The sequence below is a fragment of the Populus nigra genome, chromosome 3, assembly GCF_951802175.1.
Source record: "Populus nigra chromosome 3, ddPopNigr1.1, whole genome shotgun sequence".
Classification (NCBI taxonomy): Eukaryota; Viridiplantae; Streptophyta; class Magnoliopsida; order Malpighiales; family Salicaceae; genus Populus; species Populus nigra.
Genome location: NC_084854.1, coordinates 11740883 through 11765583, shown reverse-complemented (window position 1 = coordinate 11765583; position 24701 = coordinate 11740883). Strand labels below are relative to the sequence as shown.

The window sequence follows — 24701 nt, the reverse complement described above, 5'->3', positions numbered from 1 at the left end:
TGAGGTTAGATAAAGAGTGTGAGGTTAAACAACTTGCAAAGATTTATAAAGAAACTAATGAAGAACATGAATAATAGAGAGCTTCAGTTCAGTGCCAAAAGGATGAAAAATGAAAGAGGGCAATAATGGTTATCACTAAAAAATATATATGCAAGTGGATGGTAAGGCGTGTTTATCTGAAATTATTATCGGCTACTACTTTCATACAATATTGTTGGAGGCAAGTGCTTGCAAGAAAAGAACTCTAAAGGCTTCAACAAGAGGCTAAGTAATTGTCCATTAAACATATTGTGATTTGAAGATGAATCATCTTGAAGAGAGAAGGAATGATACGATCAAAACAATGTCAAATTCAGATTTTGGCGTAAAATTTCATATCGTCTAGTTTTACGCTATTAATCATAACTTCAAATCCAACCGTTGGATCAAACTGAAACTTTACTAGAAGATTCCAGGAGTATTTGTCTATGTTGGGGTAAATTTTCAAGTGAATAAGAGTTAGGAAGGACTTGTAATACAGGTCAGAACAGATTATATGAATTTCGCTATTTACTTTCTTTTGACTTGTGGACTTTCTTATATGACAATGAGCATTTTCCTATAAGGATGTAACAACTTGTTTTGAAAATTTTCTAGTTCTACAAGGATCTTTAATGGGCTACAACGTAATTTTTAAGTGTGACAATGATTCATTAATGTTCCAAAATTCTTTTCTTGCAAGGATTTCTTATTCATGCTAGCTACACAAGAAAAAAAGGATTGATGATATTCAATGATAAATTAGTTTCTAGGATAATTGAGCATCATTGTAGGCTATAAATAAGCCTTATATCAAACTTGTATTGTTTTCTTTTTTTTCTTCTCTTCTCACGGCAGCATAAGAGATTGATTTATGAGTTTTATTTTTATTATCTTAGATATAACCCTAGGCTTGTTTAAGCTTAATTAATACTTTGTTTTTAGTTAGGATCTAAAGCTTGTTTGGATCAGGCTTTAGGCTCACTAATAAAGGTTTTGAATTAGTTTTTGTAAGTGAGTCAATTCAGCCCATAAAGATAGATTTATTAAGGTTAATTTCTCAGAACTATTTAAATGCATGTGAAACCTAAATTTCATAACCTTTGATGAATAATACTTTTGAACTTTTCAGTTTTATGTGTGAGAGAGATTCTTGTATTTATTTTGTTCTTGAACAAATTGAACCTGACTTATCAAAGATTAACTGGCTCTGTGACATTATTCGATTTCATTCCAATAATGTTGATGCATTGAGACAAGTTTTTATTGTGTTATATTCCTATCATATCTCTTTTGATTTTCTAAGATCAAATCTCAATCTTAATTGTGGGTTGCATGACCACATGATCACGAGATTCACATCAACATATCAATGAGGTATATTTTTAAAATCATTTTAAAAAATAATTTTGATTAATATATAAACTAATAAAAAGATATATTTTCTATCAAATAATAAAATAATTTAATTAACATTTACATCTAAAATGTCTAAAATTTTGAACTACTGTTTAGTAATTGAAAATGGAATCTCAAAATAAAAAATAAAATCACTTTCTAAATGTCTCTTTGAGATTGTGGTAGCGGTGGTAGTTTAAAGTGCTTTTTACTTAAAAATACATCAAAATAAAAAAAATTTATTTTTAACTTCAACATATTAAAATTATATTAAAATATATTAAAAAGATTTAAAAATTTTAAATTTATAAGAAATACTCCCGTGAGTTGTAATGGTAGAGAAAAGTAAAAAACGCATACGTATGATGAGATAAGAGTTAAGTGAGAGATTTGAAAAAAAAAAAAGAAAAAGAAGAAGAAGAAGAGAAGAAGAAAGTGAATCTGGTGGGCTTTGAGCTGTGATTTAGTTATCCTTTGACACGTCTCCAAAATCCCTAGAAAGTATCTCTCTCTCATACACACACATTTTATGTCTAAGATCTCCAACTGCATAACATTTGCTTCAAAACCCCATTTTCTTCTAGCAACACTTGGGTGAGGGAAGTAGAGAGGTGGTGAGAAAGAAGAGTATATCAGATGTCTCACGTGAGATGAAGAATAAGACCCCCTTCCCTAATCATCTCTCCCTTGTCATTGCCTTTTTTCTAGGCACAGGTGTATGCCTCTCTGTTGCTCAACAAACACCAACTATCTCGAGCTATGGAGGAGACCTCAGTGATGCTGAAGCTATGTACATCAACAAGCGGCAGCTTCTTTACTACAAAGATGAATTTGGTGACAGAGGAGAGAGAGTCACAGTAGACCCATCTCTAGTTTTTGAGAATCCAAGACTTAAAAATGCTTACATGGCATTACAAGCTTGGAAACAAGCCATTTTCTCAGACCCTCTAAATCTAACAGCCAATTGGGTTGGGTCTCAAGTTTGCAACTATGAGGGGGTTTTCTGCTCTCGAGCTCCAGACAACAAAACAATCCGTACAGTTGCCGGCATTGATCTCAACCATGGTGATATTGCCGGCTACTTGCCAGAGGAGCTTGGCTTCCTGGTGGATCTTGCATTGTTTCACATCAACTCCAACAGGTTTTGTGGGACTATACCTCACAAGTTCAAGAAACTGAGGTTACTCTTTGAACTGGATCTTAGCAACAACCGGTTTGCTGGGAAATTCCCACAAGTTGTGCTCAAGCTACCTTCACTCAAATTCTTGGATCTGAGATTCAACGAATTTGAGGGCACTGTACCGAAAGAGCTATTTGATAAGGACTTGGATGCAATCTTTATCAATCACAATAGGTTCGTTTTTGATCTGCCTGTAAACTTTGGCAACTCCCCAGTATCAGTCATTGTTTTGGCAAACAACAAGTTCCACGGATGTGTGCCATCAAGCTTAGGTAACATGTCAAATCTCAATGAAATCATCCTCATGAACAATGGATTTAGATCTTGCTTGCCAGCAGAGATAGGTTTGCTTAAAAACCTGACAGTGTTCGATGTTAGCTTCAATCAATTGATAGGTCCATTACCTGATACAGTTGGCGGGATGGTGAGTCTTGAACAGCTCAATGTAGCTCACACCATGCTCTCTGGGAAGATTCCGGCAAGCATTTGTCAGTTGCCGAATTTGGAGAACTTCACCTTCTCTTATAACTTCTTCACTGGAGAGCCACCAGTTTGCTTGAGTCTGCCGGATTTCAGTGACAGGAGAAATTGTTTGCCAGGAAGACCAGAACAGAGATCTGCAGCACAATGTAAGGCTTTTTTGTCCATGCCTGTTGATTGTAGCTCGTTTAGATGTGCTCCTTTTGTTCCATCGTTGCCTGCTCCTCCTCCGCCTTCACCTCCAGTGCCAGTACTTTCACCTCCACCACTGGTTGTTATTCCAAAGTCACCACCAGCTCCTCCACCACCAGTTTACTCACCGCCACCACCTTCACATCCACCACCACCAGTATACTCTCCGCCTCCATCACCGCCAGTGTATTCACCACCACCACCGCCTCCTCCCCCACCTTGTACAGAACCACCTCCACCATCACCGCCTCCGCCTCTACATTATAGCCCACCACCACCACGTCCAGTTCATTACCGTTCACCTCCCCCACCATCACTGCTTCCACCAGTTAACTACCATTCGCCCCCACCACCATCGCTTCCACCGCCAATTCCATGCGAAAACCCTCCACCACCCCCACCCCCACCGATAATCTATGGAAGTCCGCCCCCTCCGACTCCAGTGTATGAGGGGCCATTACCACCAGTCACAGGGGTGTCATACGCTTCACCTCCACCACCACCCTTCTATTGATTCTTTTGAGAATTTACCTCTAACCTTCCATCAAACCAAACAAGAAAAGTAACACTATGGAATTCGTCATCAGGGTTTCTTTTTTCCTGGCAATTCTCGTCGCTCATGAAGAGAAAATTGAGAAAGGGTCTGTGCAGTTTTCCTCTTTTGATTGAATCATTGGTCTCTCAGTGAGATTTTATTGCATCATTGTTATTGATTATTGTAGCAGAGAAGAGGATAAAGAGAGGTAAGAGGAGACGTTCTCTCCATATTTATTTGAATTTGTAATGAAATATTTGAGTTGTGAAATAAAAATGGCAGAGAAAGATCAGTAGGCTGCAGAGAAAGTTGAATGTATCGGGGATGAAACGGAGGCCCAAATCAGGGCTAGCTTAGCTAGCATTGCTGCTGGTTTGTGGGGTTTTTTTTTTTTTATCATACTTGTTTCCTTATTTTTCTTTTCAATATATAGTATAATCACGAACATTTCACTTGTACTATGTTGTAATTTCGTTTTTGTTGTGGGAAAGAAAATTACATTTGCCCAAATTGTCAGTCAATTCTTGCCCATTTTGTTTGATCACTCTTGCCTAATTTCTCTCTCATAGTAAGATTTTGCTATCAATAAACAGAATTTAGAAGCAGTTTAACTAAGTAGCTAAAGGATCTTGATGAATTTCTTTCTGGGAATCCATGCGTTTCAGTTTCAGTGATCATATCCTCCTCTTCATTCATCAAGAAATGCCAGTTGCCATGTACATAATATATATTTGTGGGACATTTGACAACTATTTTCCAGCTTATGCAGAGAAAAAAACAATTCCGGACTTCGATTCCAGTATGTGGGTGTTCTTTTTAAAGTGAATTAGGGGGCCATCTGTGTTGTGTTGTTTTCGATCGGGACGAGCTGCAGGTTCTTATTAATCCCAATCCAGTCCCCTTGATTGGTGCTGGATTTTACTCTTTTGATTTCCTTTTCTTTTTTTCATTAGATTAAATAGCGTGCTTGCAGTCAAAGCATCATTTTGTCAAAAAAAATATTTATTTATTTGTACTTCAAATTAATTTTATTTATTATTTTTAAATTGATTAAATATATTGATATAAAAAATAAGTTTTAAAAAATAAAAAAATATTATTTAATATATTTTTAAATTAATTTTTTTTTTAATAATAGCTATCTGAGACTACAGTCCAATCGCCGGTGTGCATTCCGTTCCCTTTATGTGACTTCGAAATTTTGAATTTAAAACCTTTGAAATTATTAACCTCTTCACTTGATGGTTTCTAACTTGGGCTATTGGACTCTGGGATGTTGATCTTTTACGGTAGTATATGCTCATGAAAAGTTGAGTCAAATTGGAAATCTCTCTTTACCGTTAATACTTTTAGGTGTGCATCATTATGTATCATATGGTATGTTGGTCAGTGGTGTCCGCTCCTAAATTCCCTCCCTTGCACGCGTTTCCTTTGAAAAGGTGCAAAAAAACTCCTTTCTTCCATTCTTGTTTCCCGCCGCTTGAATGAGATCGCTACTTTTCTCAACATGGATCATCTGAGCTGTCTTTACCTCTACTGTTTCACACGAGTTGAGATAAGATGGAATTGCAACAACCATCACCAATGGCCAATCCACTAGCCCAACTGCTGTCTTTAGCCTCTCATTTGTGTGGCAACATTACCTCTGGTAGCACAAAAATGTTCCCCCAGCCAAGTTGAGTGAAGCCCATATTCGCATGTGCCTTCAAAGCACAATTTAGCATCTCTCCTCTTAGATTGAGAAAAGCAGAGAAAGTGTCACGTTATCAGATCCCTACTGGAACAACTTTATTTGTATTGGTGGGGCAATTTAAAGGCAAGAGCACAACTGATGTGGATCAACCTAAAAATATCAGCAGTAACCCATTATTTATTCCAAATGGTTCAATGACTTGGTCAAAGATAAATATATTGAAAAAGACATTGAATGCATTGGTTTTGAAGGTTTCGACCAAGTTAGAAATGAAATATCCATAAGAGTATCAAGAGAAGGCCTTAGTACATCTTATCAATGTGCAAGAGAGCCCCAATACAACCTTATTTGGGTCATTAAGTGAGGATAACAAATGAAACAAAAGAATCTTACTATAACTTGAAAATAACATAGATGGCTATCTTTTCCCTTTTTTTCTACGATTAATAGACTGCATGAAAGGCTATAAATAAGCATTGAATCAGTTGTGTAATATTTTATTTCCTTCTCTTCTTCTCATGGAAGAACATGGATTTAATATTAGAGGTTTTATTTTATTTTATTAGCTACAATCCAAGGCTTGTTTGGTTTAATTAAGACTTTGTTTTCAACTAGGATCCAAGGCTTGTTTGGATCAGGTTATGAACTTTTCAGTTTAGGGTTTTTGGGTCAGTTTTGAGTAGACCTTATATACGTCCATATAAGGGATCCATTAAGGTTAATTTTTCAAGAACTATTTAAACTTATGTAACCAAAATTTCAGGAGCCATTGATGAATATTACTTCTGAATTTTTCAGTTTTAACGTGTGAGTGATTTTTGTATTCTTCAGTTCTTGAACGAACTGAATTTGACTTATCGAAGATTAACTGGCTTCGTGGCGTCATTCTGCTTCATTTCAATAGTGTCGGTGTTTTGAGGCAGGTTTTCAATGTGCCACCCTCCTGACTTTTTTTCGGCTTTCCAAGATCAAGTCTCAGTCTTGATTATGGGTTGCGTGATCACGAGATTTGCATCAGTTGATATCAGAGCTAGGCTCCAAAACAAGATCATATCCTTCTGTTATTTTCATTTTTTAGTGTTCCTTTAAGTTTTTTAGTGTTTGCGTTGTTCATCTTTTTGTTCTTTGTGTCCGCGTCATCTAAGCAAAAGAAAAAATGATTATATTTCATCTTGTTACTATCTTTAATCATATCAGTAACATATATAAGAGATATTAGTTGAAATTTAAAGATTTGAAGGATGATTCAATTTTGCCGCAAAAACTCAATTCTTAGTGAACTATAAACAAACCACCTCATAATCAATTGAAAAATCATATTCAATCTATTTGGGGTGAGATCACATCATATGTCAAATTTAAGTGTGTTCTGATATCGTTTGCTTAAGGTTTTAATTCGAAGTTCAATTCTACCGTAGAAACACAACTCTTAGTGAAATATAAGCAAATGACCTCATAATCACTTCAAACTTCATATTCTGTCTATTGGTGGTGAGATCGCAACATATGAAAAATTTAGGCTTATTTTGATATCGTTTGCTTGAGGTTTTAATTCGAGGTTCAATTCTGCCGCGGAAACACTACTCTTAGTGAACTATGCAAACCACCTTAGAATCAATTGAAACTTCATATTCTATGTATTGGGATTGAGATCACACCATATATTAAATTTGGGATTATTTTAAAATCAGCTTCTGGAGGTTTTAATTGGAGGTTCAATTTTGCCGCAAACTAATCATACAAAGGGTTTGAGTACCTAGAGATAAGAGAATGACCTATAATTTTTTTTTATGGTATTTTTAGTATTAGAATACTAAATATTGAATTTTAGGTCATTTCAATATTTTTTGGTCTGGGTTTCAATTCTATTATGTAAAAATTGTAGAACATGTTAGATTTGTGTCAAGTTTCAAAACGTTATCCTTACTGTTTGATTTTGTCCAAATCTTTTTGTTTATATTATATTTGGCTTATCTAGGAGTCAAGTAATGTTTTTGCTAATATTCACTTCTGTTTTGTTTTATTTCATGTCTTCGTTTCGTCCATAATTCGTATGAAATGCATTGCTACTCGCGAAATCGTAATCGTAGTTTTTTTTTGCTTCATTTTCAGTATATTTATTAATTCTTGAGTCTAAAAATTTAATTAGAATGCACTGCGAAGGCTATTGACTTTGATTTGTTTATTTCAGTTCCTTAAGAACCAAAAGAAAGCAAGTTATGAGGTAAAAGGCATAGTGAACTTATTAGAATGAAAAGCTTTGATTTTTTTGTGTGATACACGAGAGGTGTGAGGATATATTTTGTGCTACTAACCAAATTTTGCAGATTCAAAGAATGTCTGAAAACAACGAATCAGTGACACAAAACACTGACGTAGCTTTCCAATTGCGATTCATAGGCCAACAACTCGAGCTGTTGTCTAAGACGTACAAGGATCTGAAAGATGAGGTGAATTTGGTAAAGCAACATAATAGTGGCCATTGGAGTGTCGTTACTCCACTTATCTTAAAGTTGATACCATATGTATTTTAAAAATGAGATGAGTGATGTGTGAAGGTCTTAGATCCATATCCAATATATATGCATGATAAACATGAATAACTATGCATGTTAAAACAATAAAAAGAGCAAAAAATAAACTTGATAAACTTTTGACACAACAACAAAAACACAGTACGAGAAACATTTTTAGCAATAAAAAGACAAAAAGCAAAGCTTAGTCCTAAGAAGTTCCAAATGGAGTCGTCATTCTTTCACCCCCTGGACATCGCGACGACCGATTAAAATTTAATCTCAATGGAAAAAGGACAGATATCTGGCATCTTGTTCTTTGAGGGGAAGGTCTAATTCAATGAGGCGCCACCTAGTATATGGTCACTAGGAACCCTAACTGCTCAACATGGATTCTATAGAACAGGACTGGTTACGTATTGCTGAAGCTGCTATCACCCCTTAAATGTCTTACCTGAGGTAGACTACATTGCTGGTTTTGTATAAAATTGCTAAGAGTTTGTTGTATTATGCTTCATGGTCCACTTAGGATATTCCTGACTCTAGCGTTAGTGAATAATCAACTACAAATATTTTCAACTCTAGTGTTTGTAAATATTGCACAACCCAGAAAGTGCGGTATTCCTGACTCTAATGCTAGTGAATAAATCCACAAAATTTTGTATTAAAAAAAATAGAAACTCTTTTTTTTAATCTTTTTTGGACTGGATCTAGCCTAGTCGTACGGGCTGGACTTGATTCAGCCAGGCCCAGCCTGGTTACTGGCCCAGACAAGTAATTGGCTTTGCCACTGTTGCATGCATGCATGACTAATTCACGCACGCACGCAACATTAACAATGTAATTAAATTATCAAAACAAGGAAAGAAGAACTTACACAAGGCTCTTATGTAAAAATTGTTGACGGTCTAGCTTGTTGTTCACGGTAGAGATAGCGTTGGTGGCGTGAAGGAGGGCTTCCAGACGTTTTTTTTTTAGTAAGTTGATGTATGTATTAAAAGAAGAAGATACAAACATTATAAGGGGCATACCCCAGATTTACAATGATAACAGAAACATAAAACAACATATGGCTACAGGCTAGCCACCGACCAAAAACTGAAACCTCACTAGATTCGTTAGGAAAACCAATACAACCAGCTAACTAACAAATTAAGAATCTATGGTATTCACCTTCCAAGCTCGTTGGATCCTTTTGTTTTCATTTGTTGGTGCGACATTCCTTATCAAATCAAGCTTATCACGAATGATACATTCGATTTGATTAAAGACCAAATTCGAAGTTCTAGACATTCCAGCAAAGATCCTTGCATTCCGTTCTTGCCATACATGATACACTGTAGCTGCAAAACTCAGTTTACGAGAAAACTTGACGAAACTCTTGCCATGCCAAGAGAGAGTGGCCCATCGAATCCATTCATCCCAGCCTTTTGTCATTCTTGGAATGTCGCATCTGTCATAAACATCCCACCAGATCGCTTTAGTATAGGAGCATTCAAAGAACAAGTGGTTGTGATCCTCATTGTTGCGGAGACAGAGCGAGCATCTATTGGGACCATGTATACCAAACCGATGAAGTTTATCTTGAGTTGTGAGTTTCTGTTGGACAGCCATCCATAGAAGAAATGAATGTCTTGGAACAGCATTCTTGAACCACACAATGTCATGCCATTCAACCATCTGACGATGACGTCTTAGTTGTTCCCAAGCTACTTTAATCGAGAATCTGTGATTTGGCGAATCCAACCAAACTATCTCATCCTTTTGCCCCATCTTAGGATTAGAATTGGAAGGAATAGCTTCTATAATGGGGTGCCAGCCAATAGCTTGGGTGGTAGGAGTTTTCCATTCTGAGTTATGAATTAGCACATTCACCTTCGCGTTCTTGGCCATACCTGAATCATAGATGAATCTTTCCCCGTAAGAATCCGCGAGTGGGCTGTGAGGATGCCAATTGTCAAACCATAGAGAGGTTGTCATTCCATCTCCTATGATGTACTTCATCTTCGGCCATGCTAAGGATCTGAGCTTTAGAATCTTTCCCCAAGCCCAAGAGCAATTCTGTGGCGTCTTGATTGTCCAGAAATTCCTACCTCGCAACAGATTGGATCTGATCCAAGTAGACCATATTGAGCCATCTGAGTCATTGCACAGGTTCCAAATGTGTTTCAACAAAGCAATCTTGTTCCATTCTGTTATCCGTTTTATTCCTAGCCCCCCCTCCTTTTTTGGAAGACATACCTGATCCCAAGCCACTTTAGCCCCAGTAGTTCTCATATCTGAACCTGACCAAAGAAAGGATTTCATAATTTGCTCAACATTTTTAATTACTTGCCCAGGTAAGAGAAAGAGAGATGCCCAATAGACTTGTATGGAAAATAAAACTGAATTAATCAGTTGTACCCGTCCTGCATACGAGAGTGTTCTACAAGTCCAATGTCGAACTTTAGAGGTGATTCGATCCACGAGGCCCTTACAATAAACAACCTTTAGTCTGGACGAGAGAAGAGGTACTCCCAAATATTTCATAGGGAGCTCCCCCTCTCTAAACCCAAGAATATGAATAATTTGCTCCTTCTCAGCATTTAACACACCGCTCAAAAAGATGTCACTTTTGTTTGGATTTGGATACAGACCTGATAGGTCTTGAAACTTTGTGAGCACAGTTCTAATCATACAAATTGAGTTTATTTCCCCGTTGCTAAAAATCATCAAGTCGTCAGCAAAACAAAGATGAGAAATTTTGTCCTTCTTGCATCTCCAGTGGAACTTGAATTCTTGGTTGGCACTCATCTTGCAGAATAGCCCCGAAAGGATTTCCATACATAGGACAAACAAATATGGGGACAATGGATCCCCTTGTCTCAGGGCTTCCAGACGTTGCTTTAATGGAAAACAGGAGCATGGTGAAGCTTTTCGATGCTATTTGTTGTTGTTGCTGCACTGCGACACTAGTGTTGCTACAAGTGCTGGACCAAAAAGAAAGTTGCTACTGGACTTGTAGGGTGTGCAGCTGATATCGATGACTGCTGCTTTAGGAGGGGAGGAAAGGACAGAAGGGTTCCCTCTGCTAGGTTTGTGAGATGAGGGAGATGAAATGTGGTCTTTTCTTTTTTGTATTTTGCTCCATCTATATTACGGGGATGAGTTGAGGGGGAAAATAAATGGGTTGAGAGCAGTTTCTGAAGGCCGTGGAAGAAGAAAAGGAAAGGGCTGAGGAGGGGGGGCAACGGTGGCTTGTATAGGGTTCGCCGCCCCTTCCTCTCTTCTTTTTTATGTTTCTCTCTTTTAGGCAACAGGCCAAAATTGTATAACACCTTCGGTAGCACAAAAATGTTCCCTCAGCCAAGTTGAGTGAAGCCCATATTCGCAATGTAGACAACTTTAAAGCACAATTTAGCATCTCTCCTCTTAGATTGAGAAAAATAGATGTCCAGAGAAAGTGCCACATTATCAGATTGCTATTGGAACAACTTTATTTGTATTGGTGGGGCAATTTAACCCATTACATTTTCCAAATGGTCTAATAACTCGGTCCAAGACAAAGGCCAATATTGAAAAAGGCATTGAATACATTGGTTTTGAAGGTTTCGACCAAGTCAAAAATGAAATGTCCATTGGATTATCAAGAGGAAGCCTTAGTACATCTTATGCATGTGCAAGAGGGATCTAATACAACCTTATTTCGGCCATGAGGTGAGGACAACCAAGGAAACAAAAGAATCCTACCTTTTCCTTTTGTTTCTAGTATTAATAGGCTGCATGGAAGGCTATAAATAAGACTTGAATTAGTTCTGTAATATTTTATTTCCTTCTCTTCTTCTTATGGCAAAACATAGATTTAATATTAGGGGCTTTATTTTATTTTGTTAGCTATAATTCGAGGCTTGTTTGGGCTTAATTAAGACTTTATTTTCAGCTAGGATCCAAGACTTGTTTGGATCAGGTTATGGACAACCCTAGGTATGAAAGCTTCAGGAAAGCCACCAGCTTTGCAGGTTGTCATGCCTACTCTTACTCTGTTAAGTAATTCTTATGAAAAGCAACGATGTCAGTTAGCCAAGGAAGGAAATAAGTCTATTGGCCAACAAAAGACAGCTCAACTAGAACCCTATTATTCGGTTCAGCATGCCAGCTGAACCCTTCCCTATTAAGTCTATTGGCCAACGTTCAACATGCCACTACTTATGTCCACCACTCTTAACAGTGGAAATTTAAACTTTCTGAAGGCTGTTAAGGGTGTAGTAAAAATTGACGTTACTAAGATCCTAAATAGAAGCTTGCAAATACTCACCCACGACTCTAGAATATATACGTGTCATAGTAAATCCTCCTTGGGACGTGTTTGAAGTAGGCTGTAAACTTTGGCAATCAACCCTTGTTGGACACTTTTTATGATGAGAACCAGCCCAACACCAAGTGTAATTATGCCAATGACCCATTAGAGGTGTTAATTGGACTAATTACAAGAGCTAGGGCAAAAAAGCTTAAAGAAACATTGAATTAGCTTGTTTAGAACATATGGAGCAGGATAGACCTAGAGGGGCTTGGGACATTTAAGGAGCATGAAGGACACAACCTTTAATTTATCTAATTCAGGTCCAAGAAGAGCCCAATTCATGTGGAACAAGGGGCTAATGTGTCTCCATACCGGCTTTGTTAGGCTTGTTTTTTTTTCTAATGTTACAAGGATAGAAAGTCAGCAATTTATTCTTCCAATTAAGAAAGGAAGTTGGCCAGATCTTGTTCCTAAAGAGGGGAGGATTATTTAATGTTTTTCTTAACCTAGGAAGGAAAGTAATTAAATCAGCAATAAAGGAGGAAATTTGTTTTCTTATTTGTTCAAGTTAAACAATGAAATCCAAGCTAATCAAGGACATCAAAGGGGGCAACAACACAAAATTTTCGAATAAGATTTCTCATAGTTTATTTGAGACTTCTTAAGGGTGACAAATCTAACGCTAGCATATTCAGGATGGTAATTTTTGGATTTTTATTATTTTCTTCTTAGTCTTTGGGTTATTATTACTTATTTGGTCAATTGTAAGTGGGCTTTATATAAGTCCACCTAAGGGGGGTCCATTAGGGTTTCTTTAAGTCTAGAGTTAGTATAAATAAAGGTATAACAGAATAGAAATAAGCTTCTATCACTTACAAGGGAGGATGGAGAGGTTGTCGAAGGACACGAGGCAGTCAAATCAGAAGTAATTGCATACTTCCATCGTGTGTTAAGAGGCAGTCAAAATGGATGAAGGATGGGTCTAGTTGTGTTGTCTTTCTTTTGGTGTTTAGGCTCTGGATTATAGTGATTCAAGGTAAATAAGATGGAGGATGTCTAGAATTATACTTTGATAAGTCGATCTGGACCCCACAAAGATCAATCTAGGATTTCGACGCCACACTCTTTTGTGATTAAGAGTGATAAGTCAGGTAGGGTTCTTCACAAAATCAATTTGGAAGAACAACTCTTAATTCTCTAAATTAAGTTTCAAATCTTGGCCAAAAGTTCTTTATTACATATTCTGATACTATATTTATAATTGGAACATCCCTTCAAAGTTAGGAAAAATTCAACATGGCAGAAGTCAAGCCCAAAAAACAGACTTTGACAAACTAACCTAGACGAATTAATTAGCACACGTTTTTTGACCTTTCTAACATAAACAGACCAAATTTAAAACAACCATATCTTCTTACACAAACGTCTAATGCAGTCATGGTTGGACAATCTAGAAAGAGCACGTTCTGAACTTGAAATCCACCTAGATTAGTCTTGTTTTCACATGCAATGGATGACTTCAAATTCGGGTTCATATTCATTTGCTGTTCTGACCATAAACAACATCAATTCCTTCACTTATTTGCATATCAACCCAAATTCAAGTAGCTCAGCATCAAAAGAACCATTAAGGGCTTTTCCCATCTCCAAGTTCCAATTGTAGGCAAATAAACATCCTTAAACCAATTTCAAACTGATTGTTAATTTTATCTCCGACGCAACTTCAATTATTCCAATTTGACTCATCAAGGCCCTTTGCAGTTGTTTCGCTCTCGCTCTTGTCATTGAACTATCTGAATCTTGCATATTAGATCAAATTGAGTTAAAATTTTGGATATAGTGCAATATCAACCCAAATAGACAAAATATAAAATTTGATCAAATTACGATAAGGTTTGATATAGTAACGCTAAATCGTTATAAATCAGACCTCATTAGACCTGAATTTGAAACCCAAAGCAAACGATATCCAATTGACCCCAAAATCAATATTTGGTGGGATTAGGCTCCTAGTAATAACAGATTCAAATTTGAGCTCATTGAGTTGATTTGGTCAAATTTTCCTTTGTTTAGTTTTCTGCGGTAGAAACAAATAGATGCCTTTTTGAACGACTTTTGTTTTCTTTTTTTCTTACTTCTATTTTTTTTTATGCCACTGATATATTTTGCTCAGGATCCAAATGAAATAACTTTTTTTTTTCTGATATGCTACAAAATCAAGAGAAGAAGAAATTGGACACTAAGGAATTTTTGCGGAAACAACAAGATACGAAAATTTCAGAAGGATATAACCTGATTAATGGAGCCAAGCTCTGATACCAAATGATGCGATCCTCGTGCTCACATGGTCACGTAAATACACCAATTCCCGGACAGCCAAGTAAATCAGGTTTGATAGAAGTGTGACATAGAGATAACTTGTACCTTGGCACCAGCACCATTGGAAACGGAGACCCCCACCCAATGAATATTGATTTGCGAACGAGAAGTATAAGGATGACATCACGAAGATAGTTGTTCTTTGATAAGTCGTTTTCAGTTCTTTAGAGAACCAAGGAAGGGACATTATCCCACCAACACACAATAAGTGCAGCAAAGAAGTTTATTGATATGAAAATTGCGTAACCTTACATGTTTGGTTATACCTTTATTTATACTGATTCTAAACTTAAAGAAACCCTAATGGACCCCCCTCAGGTGGATTTATATGAAGCCCACTTACAATTGACCCAAATAAGTAATAATAACCCAAAAACTAAGAAGAAAATATTAAAAATCTGAAAATTATCATGCTAAATATGCTAGAATCAAATTTGTCACCCTTAAGAAGTCTTAAATAAACTAGGAAAAATCTGATTTGGAAAATTTGTGTTGCTGCTCCCCTTTGATGTCCTTGATTAGCTTGCATTTCCTTGTTTAACTTGGATAAATAAGAAAATAAATTTCCTCCTTTGTTGCTCATTTAATTACTTTCCTTTCTAAGGAAAAGCATTAAATAGTCCTCTCCTCTTTAGGAACAAGGTATGGCCAACTTCCTTACTTAATTAGGAGAATAAATTGCTGATTTTTTTATCTCTGTAGGAAAAATAACAATTCTAACAATGTTGGTATTGGGCCGAACACATCAACCCCTTGTTCCACATGAATTGAGCTCTTCTTGGACCTGAAGTAGATGAATTAAAGGTTGTCCTTCATGCTCCTTAAATGTCTCAAGCTCCTCTATGTCCATTTTGCTCCATATGTTCTGAACAAGCCTATTTAATGCTTATTTAATCTTCTTTGTCCTAGCTCTTGTGATTGGCCCAATTGGCACCTCCAATGGGTCGCTGGCATGATTACGCTTGGCGTTGGTCTGATCCGCATCAATGAGTAGAATGACGCTATGAAGCCAGTTAATACTTGATAAGTCAGATTCAGTTCGTTCAAGAACAAAGGAATACAAGAATCATTCTCACATGTTAAAACTGAAAAATTCAGAAGTAATATTCATCCAAGCTGCTGAAATTTTGGTTACAAGAGTTTAAATAGTTCTTGAAATATTAACCCTAATGGACCCCTTATACGAGGTCCACTCAACGAACCTATAGACCCTAAACTGAAAAGCCCTTAACTTGATGTAAACAAGCCTTAAATCCTAGCTGGAAAACAAAGTATTAATTAAGCCTAAACATGAAAGAAAATAATAAAAAATAACAAATCTATTATTACACACCACCAACCCTTCTTTCCTTGTGTAACTAGGATGAATAAGGAATCCTTATAAGAAAAGGATTCTAAAACATTAACGAATCCTTGCCACAATTGGAGATTATATTACAGCTCATTAAAGATCTTTGTGAAACTAGGAAATTCCCAAAACAAGCTCCCGTATCATTGTAGGAAAAGGATTCTTGCCAAATAGAAAGTCCACAAGTCTTTGAAAGTAAATTCCCAAAATAAGCTCCCGCATCCTTTGGATATAGCCTGTTCTGACCTATATTACAAGTCCTTTTCAAAATTTGATTCATCTCTGGAATCTTCTGGTAAAGTTCCAACTTGATCTAACGGTTGGATTTGGAGTTATGCTCAATAGTGTAAAACTGGACGGCAGAGAATTTTACACCAAAATCCGAATCTAACCTTGCTTGGGTCGTATCACAAGGCTGAACCGTATCACAAGGCTTGTTTGGATTATGGGCTTTTCAGTTTAAGGTTTTTTGGTTAGTTCAGCCTGAAGGGTAGATCCATTATGCTTAATTTTTAAGAACTATTTAAACATATGTAACCTAAATTTTGGCAGCCATTGATGGATATAACTTCTGAGTTTTTTAGTTTTAACATGCGAGAGTGATTCTTGGATTCTTCAATTCTTGAACGAACTGAATCTGATTTGTCGAAGATTAACTGGCTTTGTGGCATCATTCTACTTCATTCCAATAGTGTTGGTGCCTTGGTGCAAGGGTAAATTTATTGTGTCACACTCTATCAAACCTATTTCAGCTTTCCTAGATCAGGTAAAAGCATTAAATAGTCCTCCTCTCTTTAGGAATAAGATATGGCCAACTTCCTTACTTAATTAGGAGAATCAATTGCTGACTTTTTATCCTTGTAGCATTAGGAAAAACAAGCCTAACAAGGCTGGTATTGGGTCGGACACATCAACCCTATGTTCCACACGAATTGGGCTCTTCTTGGACCTGAACTAGATGGATTAAAGGCTGCCCTTCATGCTCCTTAAATGTCTCAAGCCCATCTAGGTTCATTTTGCTCCATATGTTCTGAACAAGCTCATTCAATGCTTCTTTAAGCTTCTTTGCCCTAGCTCTTGTGATTGGCCCAATTGGCACCTCCAATGGGTCGTTGGCAATGATTACGCTTGATGTTGGGCTGATCCGTAAACAAAATTATCCTCACGTCGCTCGTGTTTCCCTCAAACACTCTTATATCCTCACACGCTCACACCTCTCGTCTCACCTTCCGCGGTTCTTGCAAAACTGAAACCAACACCAAATAGAAACACCTTGGCAGCGCAATCCAAATATATATGACTCAAGAAGCAATAAAAACTAGAAAACAAGCAAAACGAAACTGCGATGATAGTCTCGCGAGTAGCAAGCGAGTCTATCCGAAATATGAACGAAACTAAAGACTCGAATAAAAAACAGAAACAAAAAATATGCAAAATGATGAAACAACACCCAAATATGTTGTATATGATGAAGATAAACTGCAAGAAACGAAAACAACAGAAAGCATGCGAATTTCAAAAGTTGACGCAAAACAGAGTCGTTTACGAAGAGTTAAGTCCGAATCTGGAACCTAAAGTAAATGACATCCAATTGAGTTAAAATTTCAGATATAGTGTAATATCAACCCAAATAGAAAGAATATAAAGTTTGAGCAATTTACGATAAGGTTTGATATACTGACGCAAAAATGTTATGAATTAGACCTGATTAGACCCGAATTTGAAACCCAAAGCCAACGATATCCAATTGACCCCAAATTTGATATGTGGTGCGATTAGGAGCCCAGTAATCAGATTATAAAATTTGAGCTAATTCCGAGTTGATTTGATCCAATTTTCTCTTATTTAGTTTTCTGCGGCAAAATCCAATAACATCTTTTTTTGAACGATTTTTTTTTTGCTTTTCGCTTTTCTCTTTTTTTTTGGTTTTGATGCTACTGATATATTTTGAACAATAACAGAATGAAATAACAATTTTTTTTTATATGCCGCAAATTCAAGGAGAAGAAGAAATTGGATACTAAGACCATGTTTGTTTTCCGGAATTCATTTTCCGGAAAACCACTTTCCAAACTTTCCTGTTTTTGTTTGCCATTAGGAAAGTTGGTCAACGGAAAACACTTTCCGGTCAACGAAAAACACTTTCTGGTCAACGGAAACACTTTTCGGTCAACGGAAAACACTTTCCAGTCAAAGAAAAATTTGGTTTGATTTCTAGGAAAGTGTTGATTGCTATATATAATTTGTTTTGAATATTTATTTTTCAATTTCATCTCTTAAAATTTAATTTTTATATTAATTTTGGTCCTTACTTTTATAATTGCTATTTGCTTTTTTCTTATCATTTTTTTATTGAAATTTTTTATCTATCAAATTTGGTCCTCATTCTTTTGATTTTTACTTATTTTAATTGAAATAATTTATGAAATGTTAATTATTATTATTTTAATTTCTTCACCTTTCATTTTTTTAATTTTTTAGATTTAATCTCTATTATTTTGATTATTATTTATTTTATTTGAGATAATTTATGAAATTATATTTTTTTTCAATTTCATTCTCATTCAACTTTTTAATTTGTAAGATTTGTTCCTCATTATTTTAATAAACTTGAAAAAATAAAACATTAATAAGTTATTTTCCAGCTCATTTTTCATAACATAACCAAATAGCATCAAAAGACACATCAACCCCATGTTCCACACGAATTGGGCTCTTCTTGGACCTGAACTAATGGATTAAAGGCTTCCCTTCATGCTCCTTAAATGTCTCAAGCCCATCTAGGTCCATTTTGCTCCATATGTTCTGAACAAGCCCATTCAATGCTTCTTTAAGATTCTTTGCCCTAGCTCTTGTGATTGGCCCAATTGGCACCTCCAATGGGTCGTTGGCATGATTACGCTTGGTGTTGGGCTGATCCGTATCACAAGAGCTTTTGAAGTTGAACGAGATGCTTCAAGTATAGGTATAGGAGCTGTGTTAATGCAAGATAGGAGGCTCATTGCGTATTTCAGCGAATAACTTAATAGGGCAACCTTGAATTACCTTACAAGGAGCTTTATGCCGTGGTAAGAACTTTAGAGAGAAAGTAGCATTACTTATGGTCAAAGGAGTTAGTGATACATTCAGATCATGAATTATTGAAGCACTTGAAAGGGCAAGGTAAGTTAATAAGTAGGAGACATGCCAAATGAGTTGAATTTATTGAAACCTTTCCGTATGTAATCAAGTACAAGCAAGGAAAAGAAAACATTGTGGCCGACTTTCGAGCATTTATGCTCTTTTTATCTACTTTGGATGCTAGATTTCTAGGATTTGAACACATAAAAGAATTATACAAGAAGATAGTGATTTTGTTAATGTTTACAATGCTTGTGAAACTTCAACTTTTGGGAAGTTCTATAGACTTTATGGATATTTGTTTAAAGAAAATGGTTTGTGTGTTCCATTAAATTCTATGCATGAATTGCTTGTATGTGAAGCACATGAGGGCAGGTTGTTAGGACATTTTGGTGATGTTAAGAGTTTGGATGTGTTGCATGAGCATTTTTATTGACCTAAGATGAAAAAAGATGTGCAACACATATGTGATAATGTTTAACTTATATGAAAGCAAAGTTTAGGGCTTAATTAAGCTCATGGCTTGTATATCACTTTTCCTGTACCAAGGGCTGAAAGAGGGGGGAGGGGATGAGTGGAAAACATTTAAAACTAAACATTGTTGTATGAATGGTTGGTAATGCCATTTGGGCCATCTAAAGCACCTAGTACATTTATACAACTTATGAATCATGTTTTAAGGAAGTATATTGGATTGTTTATTGTCGTGTATTTTGATGATCATGTGAAGTATCTCCGTATTTGAAACATTCCGAGATGCTAAACTATATGGGAAACTAGAGAAAGTGTTGTGTTTCTTGGTTATATCATTTCTAGTAGTGGGATTAAGGTTGACAAAGAAAAGATAAAAGCAATTAAAGATTGGTTGAAACCCTCTAGTATTGCTGATGGGAGGAGTTTTCATGGTTTAGCTTCATTTTATAGGCGATTTGTGAAGATCTTTAATTCTATGGTTGCACCTTCGATTGAATTTTTGATTCCTACTTTGCTAATGTGATTGCCGAAGATTACTTGCTAATTAAAGATTGAATTTTTTGACCTTTCTAACATAAACAAACCAAATTTAAAATAATCACTTCTTCTTACACAAAAGTCCAATGCAATCATGGTTGGACAATCTAGAAAGAACATGTTCTGAACTTGAAATCCACCTAGATTAGTCTTGTTTTCACATGCAATGGATGACTTCAAATTCGGGTTCAAATTCATTTGCTGTTCTGACCATAAACAACATTAATTCCTTCACTTATATGCAGATCAACCCAAATTCAAGTAGCCCAGCATCAAAAGAACCATTAAGGGCTTTTCCCATCTCCAAGTTCCAATTGTAGGCAAATAAACATCCTTGAACCAATTTCAAACTCATTGCCAATTTTTAACTCCGACGCAGCTTCAATCATTCCAATTTAACTCGTCAAGGCCCTTTGTAGTTGTTTCGCTCTCGCTCTTGTCATTGGAGCATCTGAATCCTCTTGCATATTAGATTTAGCTTTAAAAGATGGATTATAATTCCCATGATGCACATCATCAGCCTCGGGTTGAAATTGATTTGTCCTCAAATCAGAATCGTCATCGTCATCCAAGTATAGAGTCAAGTCTTTCACATTAAAAGTAGTTGGTACATTGTAATCAGCAGGAAGATCTACCTTATACGCATTGTCATTCACCTTCTCTATAATCCAAAATGGACCATCAGCTCTTGGCATCAACTTGGACTTACGTTTGCTTGGGAATCGGCCCTTGCTAATATGAATCCAAACAAGATCTCCAGGTTCAAACCTAACCATTTTTCCGCCCCTTGTTAGCTTGTTTAGCATACTTCGTTGTTTTCTCCTCAATATGTAATTGAACCTGCTCATGTAGTTTCTTCATCAATTCTGCCTTTCTAATTCCATCCATAGATGTCCTCTCATCAATTGGAATATGAACAAGATCAATAGGAACACAAGGATTAAAGCTGTACACAACCTCAAATGGTGAAAATTTTGTAGACCCATGCACACTACGATTGTATGCAAACTCCACAATAGGCAAACAAGTATCCCAACTCTTCAAATTCTTTTTTTTTTTTGGTAAGTTGACGTATGTATTAAAAGAAGAAGATACAAACATTATAAGGGGCATACCCAGATTTACAATGATAACAGAAACGTAAAACAACAGATGGCTACAGGCTAGCCACCGACCATAAAACTGAAACCTCACTAGATTCATTAGGGAAACCAATACAACCAGCTAACTAACAATTAAGAATCTATGGTATTCACCATCCAAGCTCGTTGGATCCTTTTGTTTTCATTTGTTGGTACGACATTCCTCATCAAATCAAGCTTATCACGAATGATACATTCGATTTGATTAAAGACCAAATTCGAAGTTCTAGACATTCCAGCAAAGATCCTTGCATTCCGTTCTTGCCATACATGATACACTGTAGCTGCGAAACTCAGTTTACGAGAAAAATTGATGAAACTCTTGCCATGCCAAGAGACAGTGGCCCATCGAATCCATTCATCCCAGCCTTTTGTCATTCTTGGAATGTCGCATCTGTCACAAACATCCCACCAGATCGCTTTAGTATAGGAGCATTCAAAGAACAAGTGGTTGTGATCCTCATTGTTGCGGAGACAGAGTGAGCATCTATTGGGACCATGTATACCAAACCGATGAAGTTTATCTTGAGTTGTGAGTTTCTGTTGGACAGCCATCCATAGAAGAAATGAATGTCTTGGAACAGCATTCTTGAACCACACAATGTCATGCCATTCAACCATCTAACGATGACGTCTTAGTTGTTCCCAAGCTACTTTGATCGAGAATCTGTGATTTGGCGAATCCAACCAAACTATCTCATCCTTTTGCCCCATCTTAGGATTAGAATTGGAAGGAATAGCTTCTATAATGGGGTGCCAGCCAATAGCTTGGGTGGTAGGAGTTTTCCATTTTGAGTTATGAATTAGCACATTCACCTTCGCGTTCTTGGCCATACCTGAATCATAGATGAATCTTTCCCCGTAAGAATCCGCGAGTGGGCTGTGAGGATGCCAATTGTCAAACCATAGAGAGGTTGTCATTCCATCTCCTATGATGTACTTCATCTTCGGCCATGCTAAGGATCTGAGCTTTAGAATCTTTCCCCAAGCCCAGGAGCAATTCTGTGGCGTCTTGATTGTCCAGAAATTCCTACCTCGCAACAGATTGGATCTGATCCAAGTAGACCATATTGAGCCATCTGAGTCATTGCACAGGTTCCAAATGTGTTTTAACAAAGAAATCTTGTTCCATTCTGTTATCCTTTTTATTCCTAGCCCCCCCTTCTTTTTTGGAAGACATACCTGATCCCAAGCCACTTTAGCCTAGTAGTTCTCATATCTGAACCTGACCAAAGAAAGTATTTCATAATTTGCTCCACATTTTTAATTACTTGCCCAGGTAAGAGAAAGAGAGATGCCCAATAGACTTGTATGGAAAATAAAACTGAATTAATCAGTTGTACCCGTCCTGCATACGAGAGTGTTCTACAAGTCCAATGTCGAACTTTAGAGGTGATTCGATCCACGAGGCCCTTACAATAAACAACCTTTAGTCTGGACGAGAGAAGAGGTACTCCCAAATATTTGATAGCGAGCTCCCCCTCTCTAAACCCAAGAATATGAATAATTTGTTCCCTCTCAGCATTTAACACACCGCTCAACAAGATGTCACTTTTGTTTAGATTTGGATACAGACCTGATAGGTCTTGAAACTTTGTGAGCACAGTTCTGATCATACGAATTGAGTTTACATCCCCGTTGCTAAAAATCATCAAGTCGTCAGCAAAACAAAGATGAGAATTTTTGTCCTTCTTGCATCTCCAGTGGAACTTGAATTCTTGGTTGGCACTCATCTTGCAGAATAGCCCCGAAAGGATTTCCATACATAGGACAAACAAATATGGGGACAATGGATCCCCTTGTCTCAGCCCTCTTCCTCCTTGAAAGTAACCTGCAAGCTCACCATTGATGTTGACGCTCACCATTGATGTTGATAGAGAATTGACATGATGTAACACAAACCATGATCCAATCAATTACTGTTCTAGGTAATCCCATTTTTATTAACATGGCGTCAACGAAATCCCACCGCACCGAGTTATAAGCCTTCATCAGATCAACTTTCATAGCACAACGAGCATGTCCCGTAGATTTATGATAGCCTTTCATTAGTTCCTGAGACAAAAGAATGTTATCACTGATTCTCCATCCTGAGATAAAAGTAGTCTGATATGGACCAACTAAGGATGGCAAAACAACTTTGATTCTCCCAGCTAGAATCTTAGCGATGCATTTGTACACTGTATTGCACCAAGATATAGGACGAAAATCTGTCAACCTTACATGTAGGATTAGCAACTTTAGGAATAAGCGAAATGGATGTAGCATTCATTTCTTTAAGCATTCTACGAGTCTGAAAGAAGGATCTAACAGCGTTGATTACATCTTCCCCAACTATGTGCCACATTCTTTTGAAGAAACCTGCGTTAAAGCCATCCGGATCAGGGGCTTTGTTGTTCTTCAAACTAAACATAGCATGCTTAATCTCCTCCCTTGTTACATCTTGTGCGAGTAGATGCTGTTGCGTTGAAGACAGTTTCAAGTTATTTGCCGATTCCATCACTTCCTCGTTCAGAACCCTAGGCATCTGATCTACTCCTAACACACGATGGAAGTATGCAATTACTTCTGATTTGACTGCCTCGTGTCCTTCGACAACCTCTCCATCCTCCCTTGTAAGTGATAGAAGCTTATTTCTATTCTGTCTTTCATTTACTGATTTGTGAAAGTAGCTAGTATTCTGATACCTCAAGCTAAGCCATTGTATCCTTGCCTTCTGTTTGAAAAAACTCTCTTCAGCCCTGACGGTAGAAGCGTATTGACGAACAGCATCCCTTTCTCGCATACACAAAATTGGATTCTCATGCGCTGTATGCAGAGCCTGTTGAGCCTTATCCATTTCGTTTTTTGCATCTTTAACTCTATCTGAAATGTTCGAGAAGTGAGCCATATTGAAAAGTTTCAATTCCTGCTTTAGCTTTCTTAGTTTGCAACACAGCTGATACATTGGACAACCCCCCGAATTCTGATCCCATACCTTCTTCACCAAGGGCATGAACTCGTCATGATCCATCCACATATCGAAGAATCTGAATGGTTTCTTTATATTCTGATCATTGCCAATAACCTTTACCACCATAGGAGAATGGTCTGACATACCCGAAGGCAAAAATCTCGCTTCCGATAATGGAAAGTTCAGATTCCATTTCTCGTTGACAAGCACTCTATCTAGTTTCCGCATGATCAGATTCTCAGGACATTGGTTCGACCAAGTATAATGCATACCTGAATACCGAAGATCATCTACTTTCGCTTCTCGAATACACGTATCCAATCTGTCCATAGTACCAGTCCACGTAGTAGACCCTCCTAACCTGTCCGACTGGTTGCGGATAGCATTAAAGTCACCCATAAGAATCCACGGGGTTGACTCCCATCCATCACTACGACTCACTATATCAGACCATAATGCC

The 24701-nt window shown here is 37.0% G+C and overlaps 1 protein-coding gene across 1 annotated transcript; it reads left to right on the top strand.

Annotated features, from left to right (window-relative positions):
• Positions 1-1833: 1833 nt before the first annotated feature.
• LOC133689967 (leucine-rich repeat extensin-like protein 3) lies at positions 1834-4313 on the top strand. The gene has a single exon (XM_062110087.1). The coding sequence runs from the start codon at positions 2067-2069 to the stop codon at positions 3780-3782; it is 1716 nt and encodes a 571-aa protein (XP_061966071.1). The 5' UTR covers positions 1834-2066; the 3' UTR covers positions 3783-4313.
• Positions 4314-24701: the final 20388 nt, after the last annotated feature.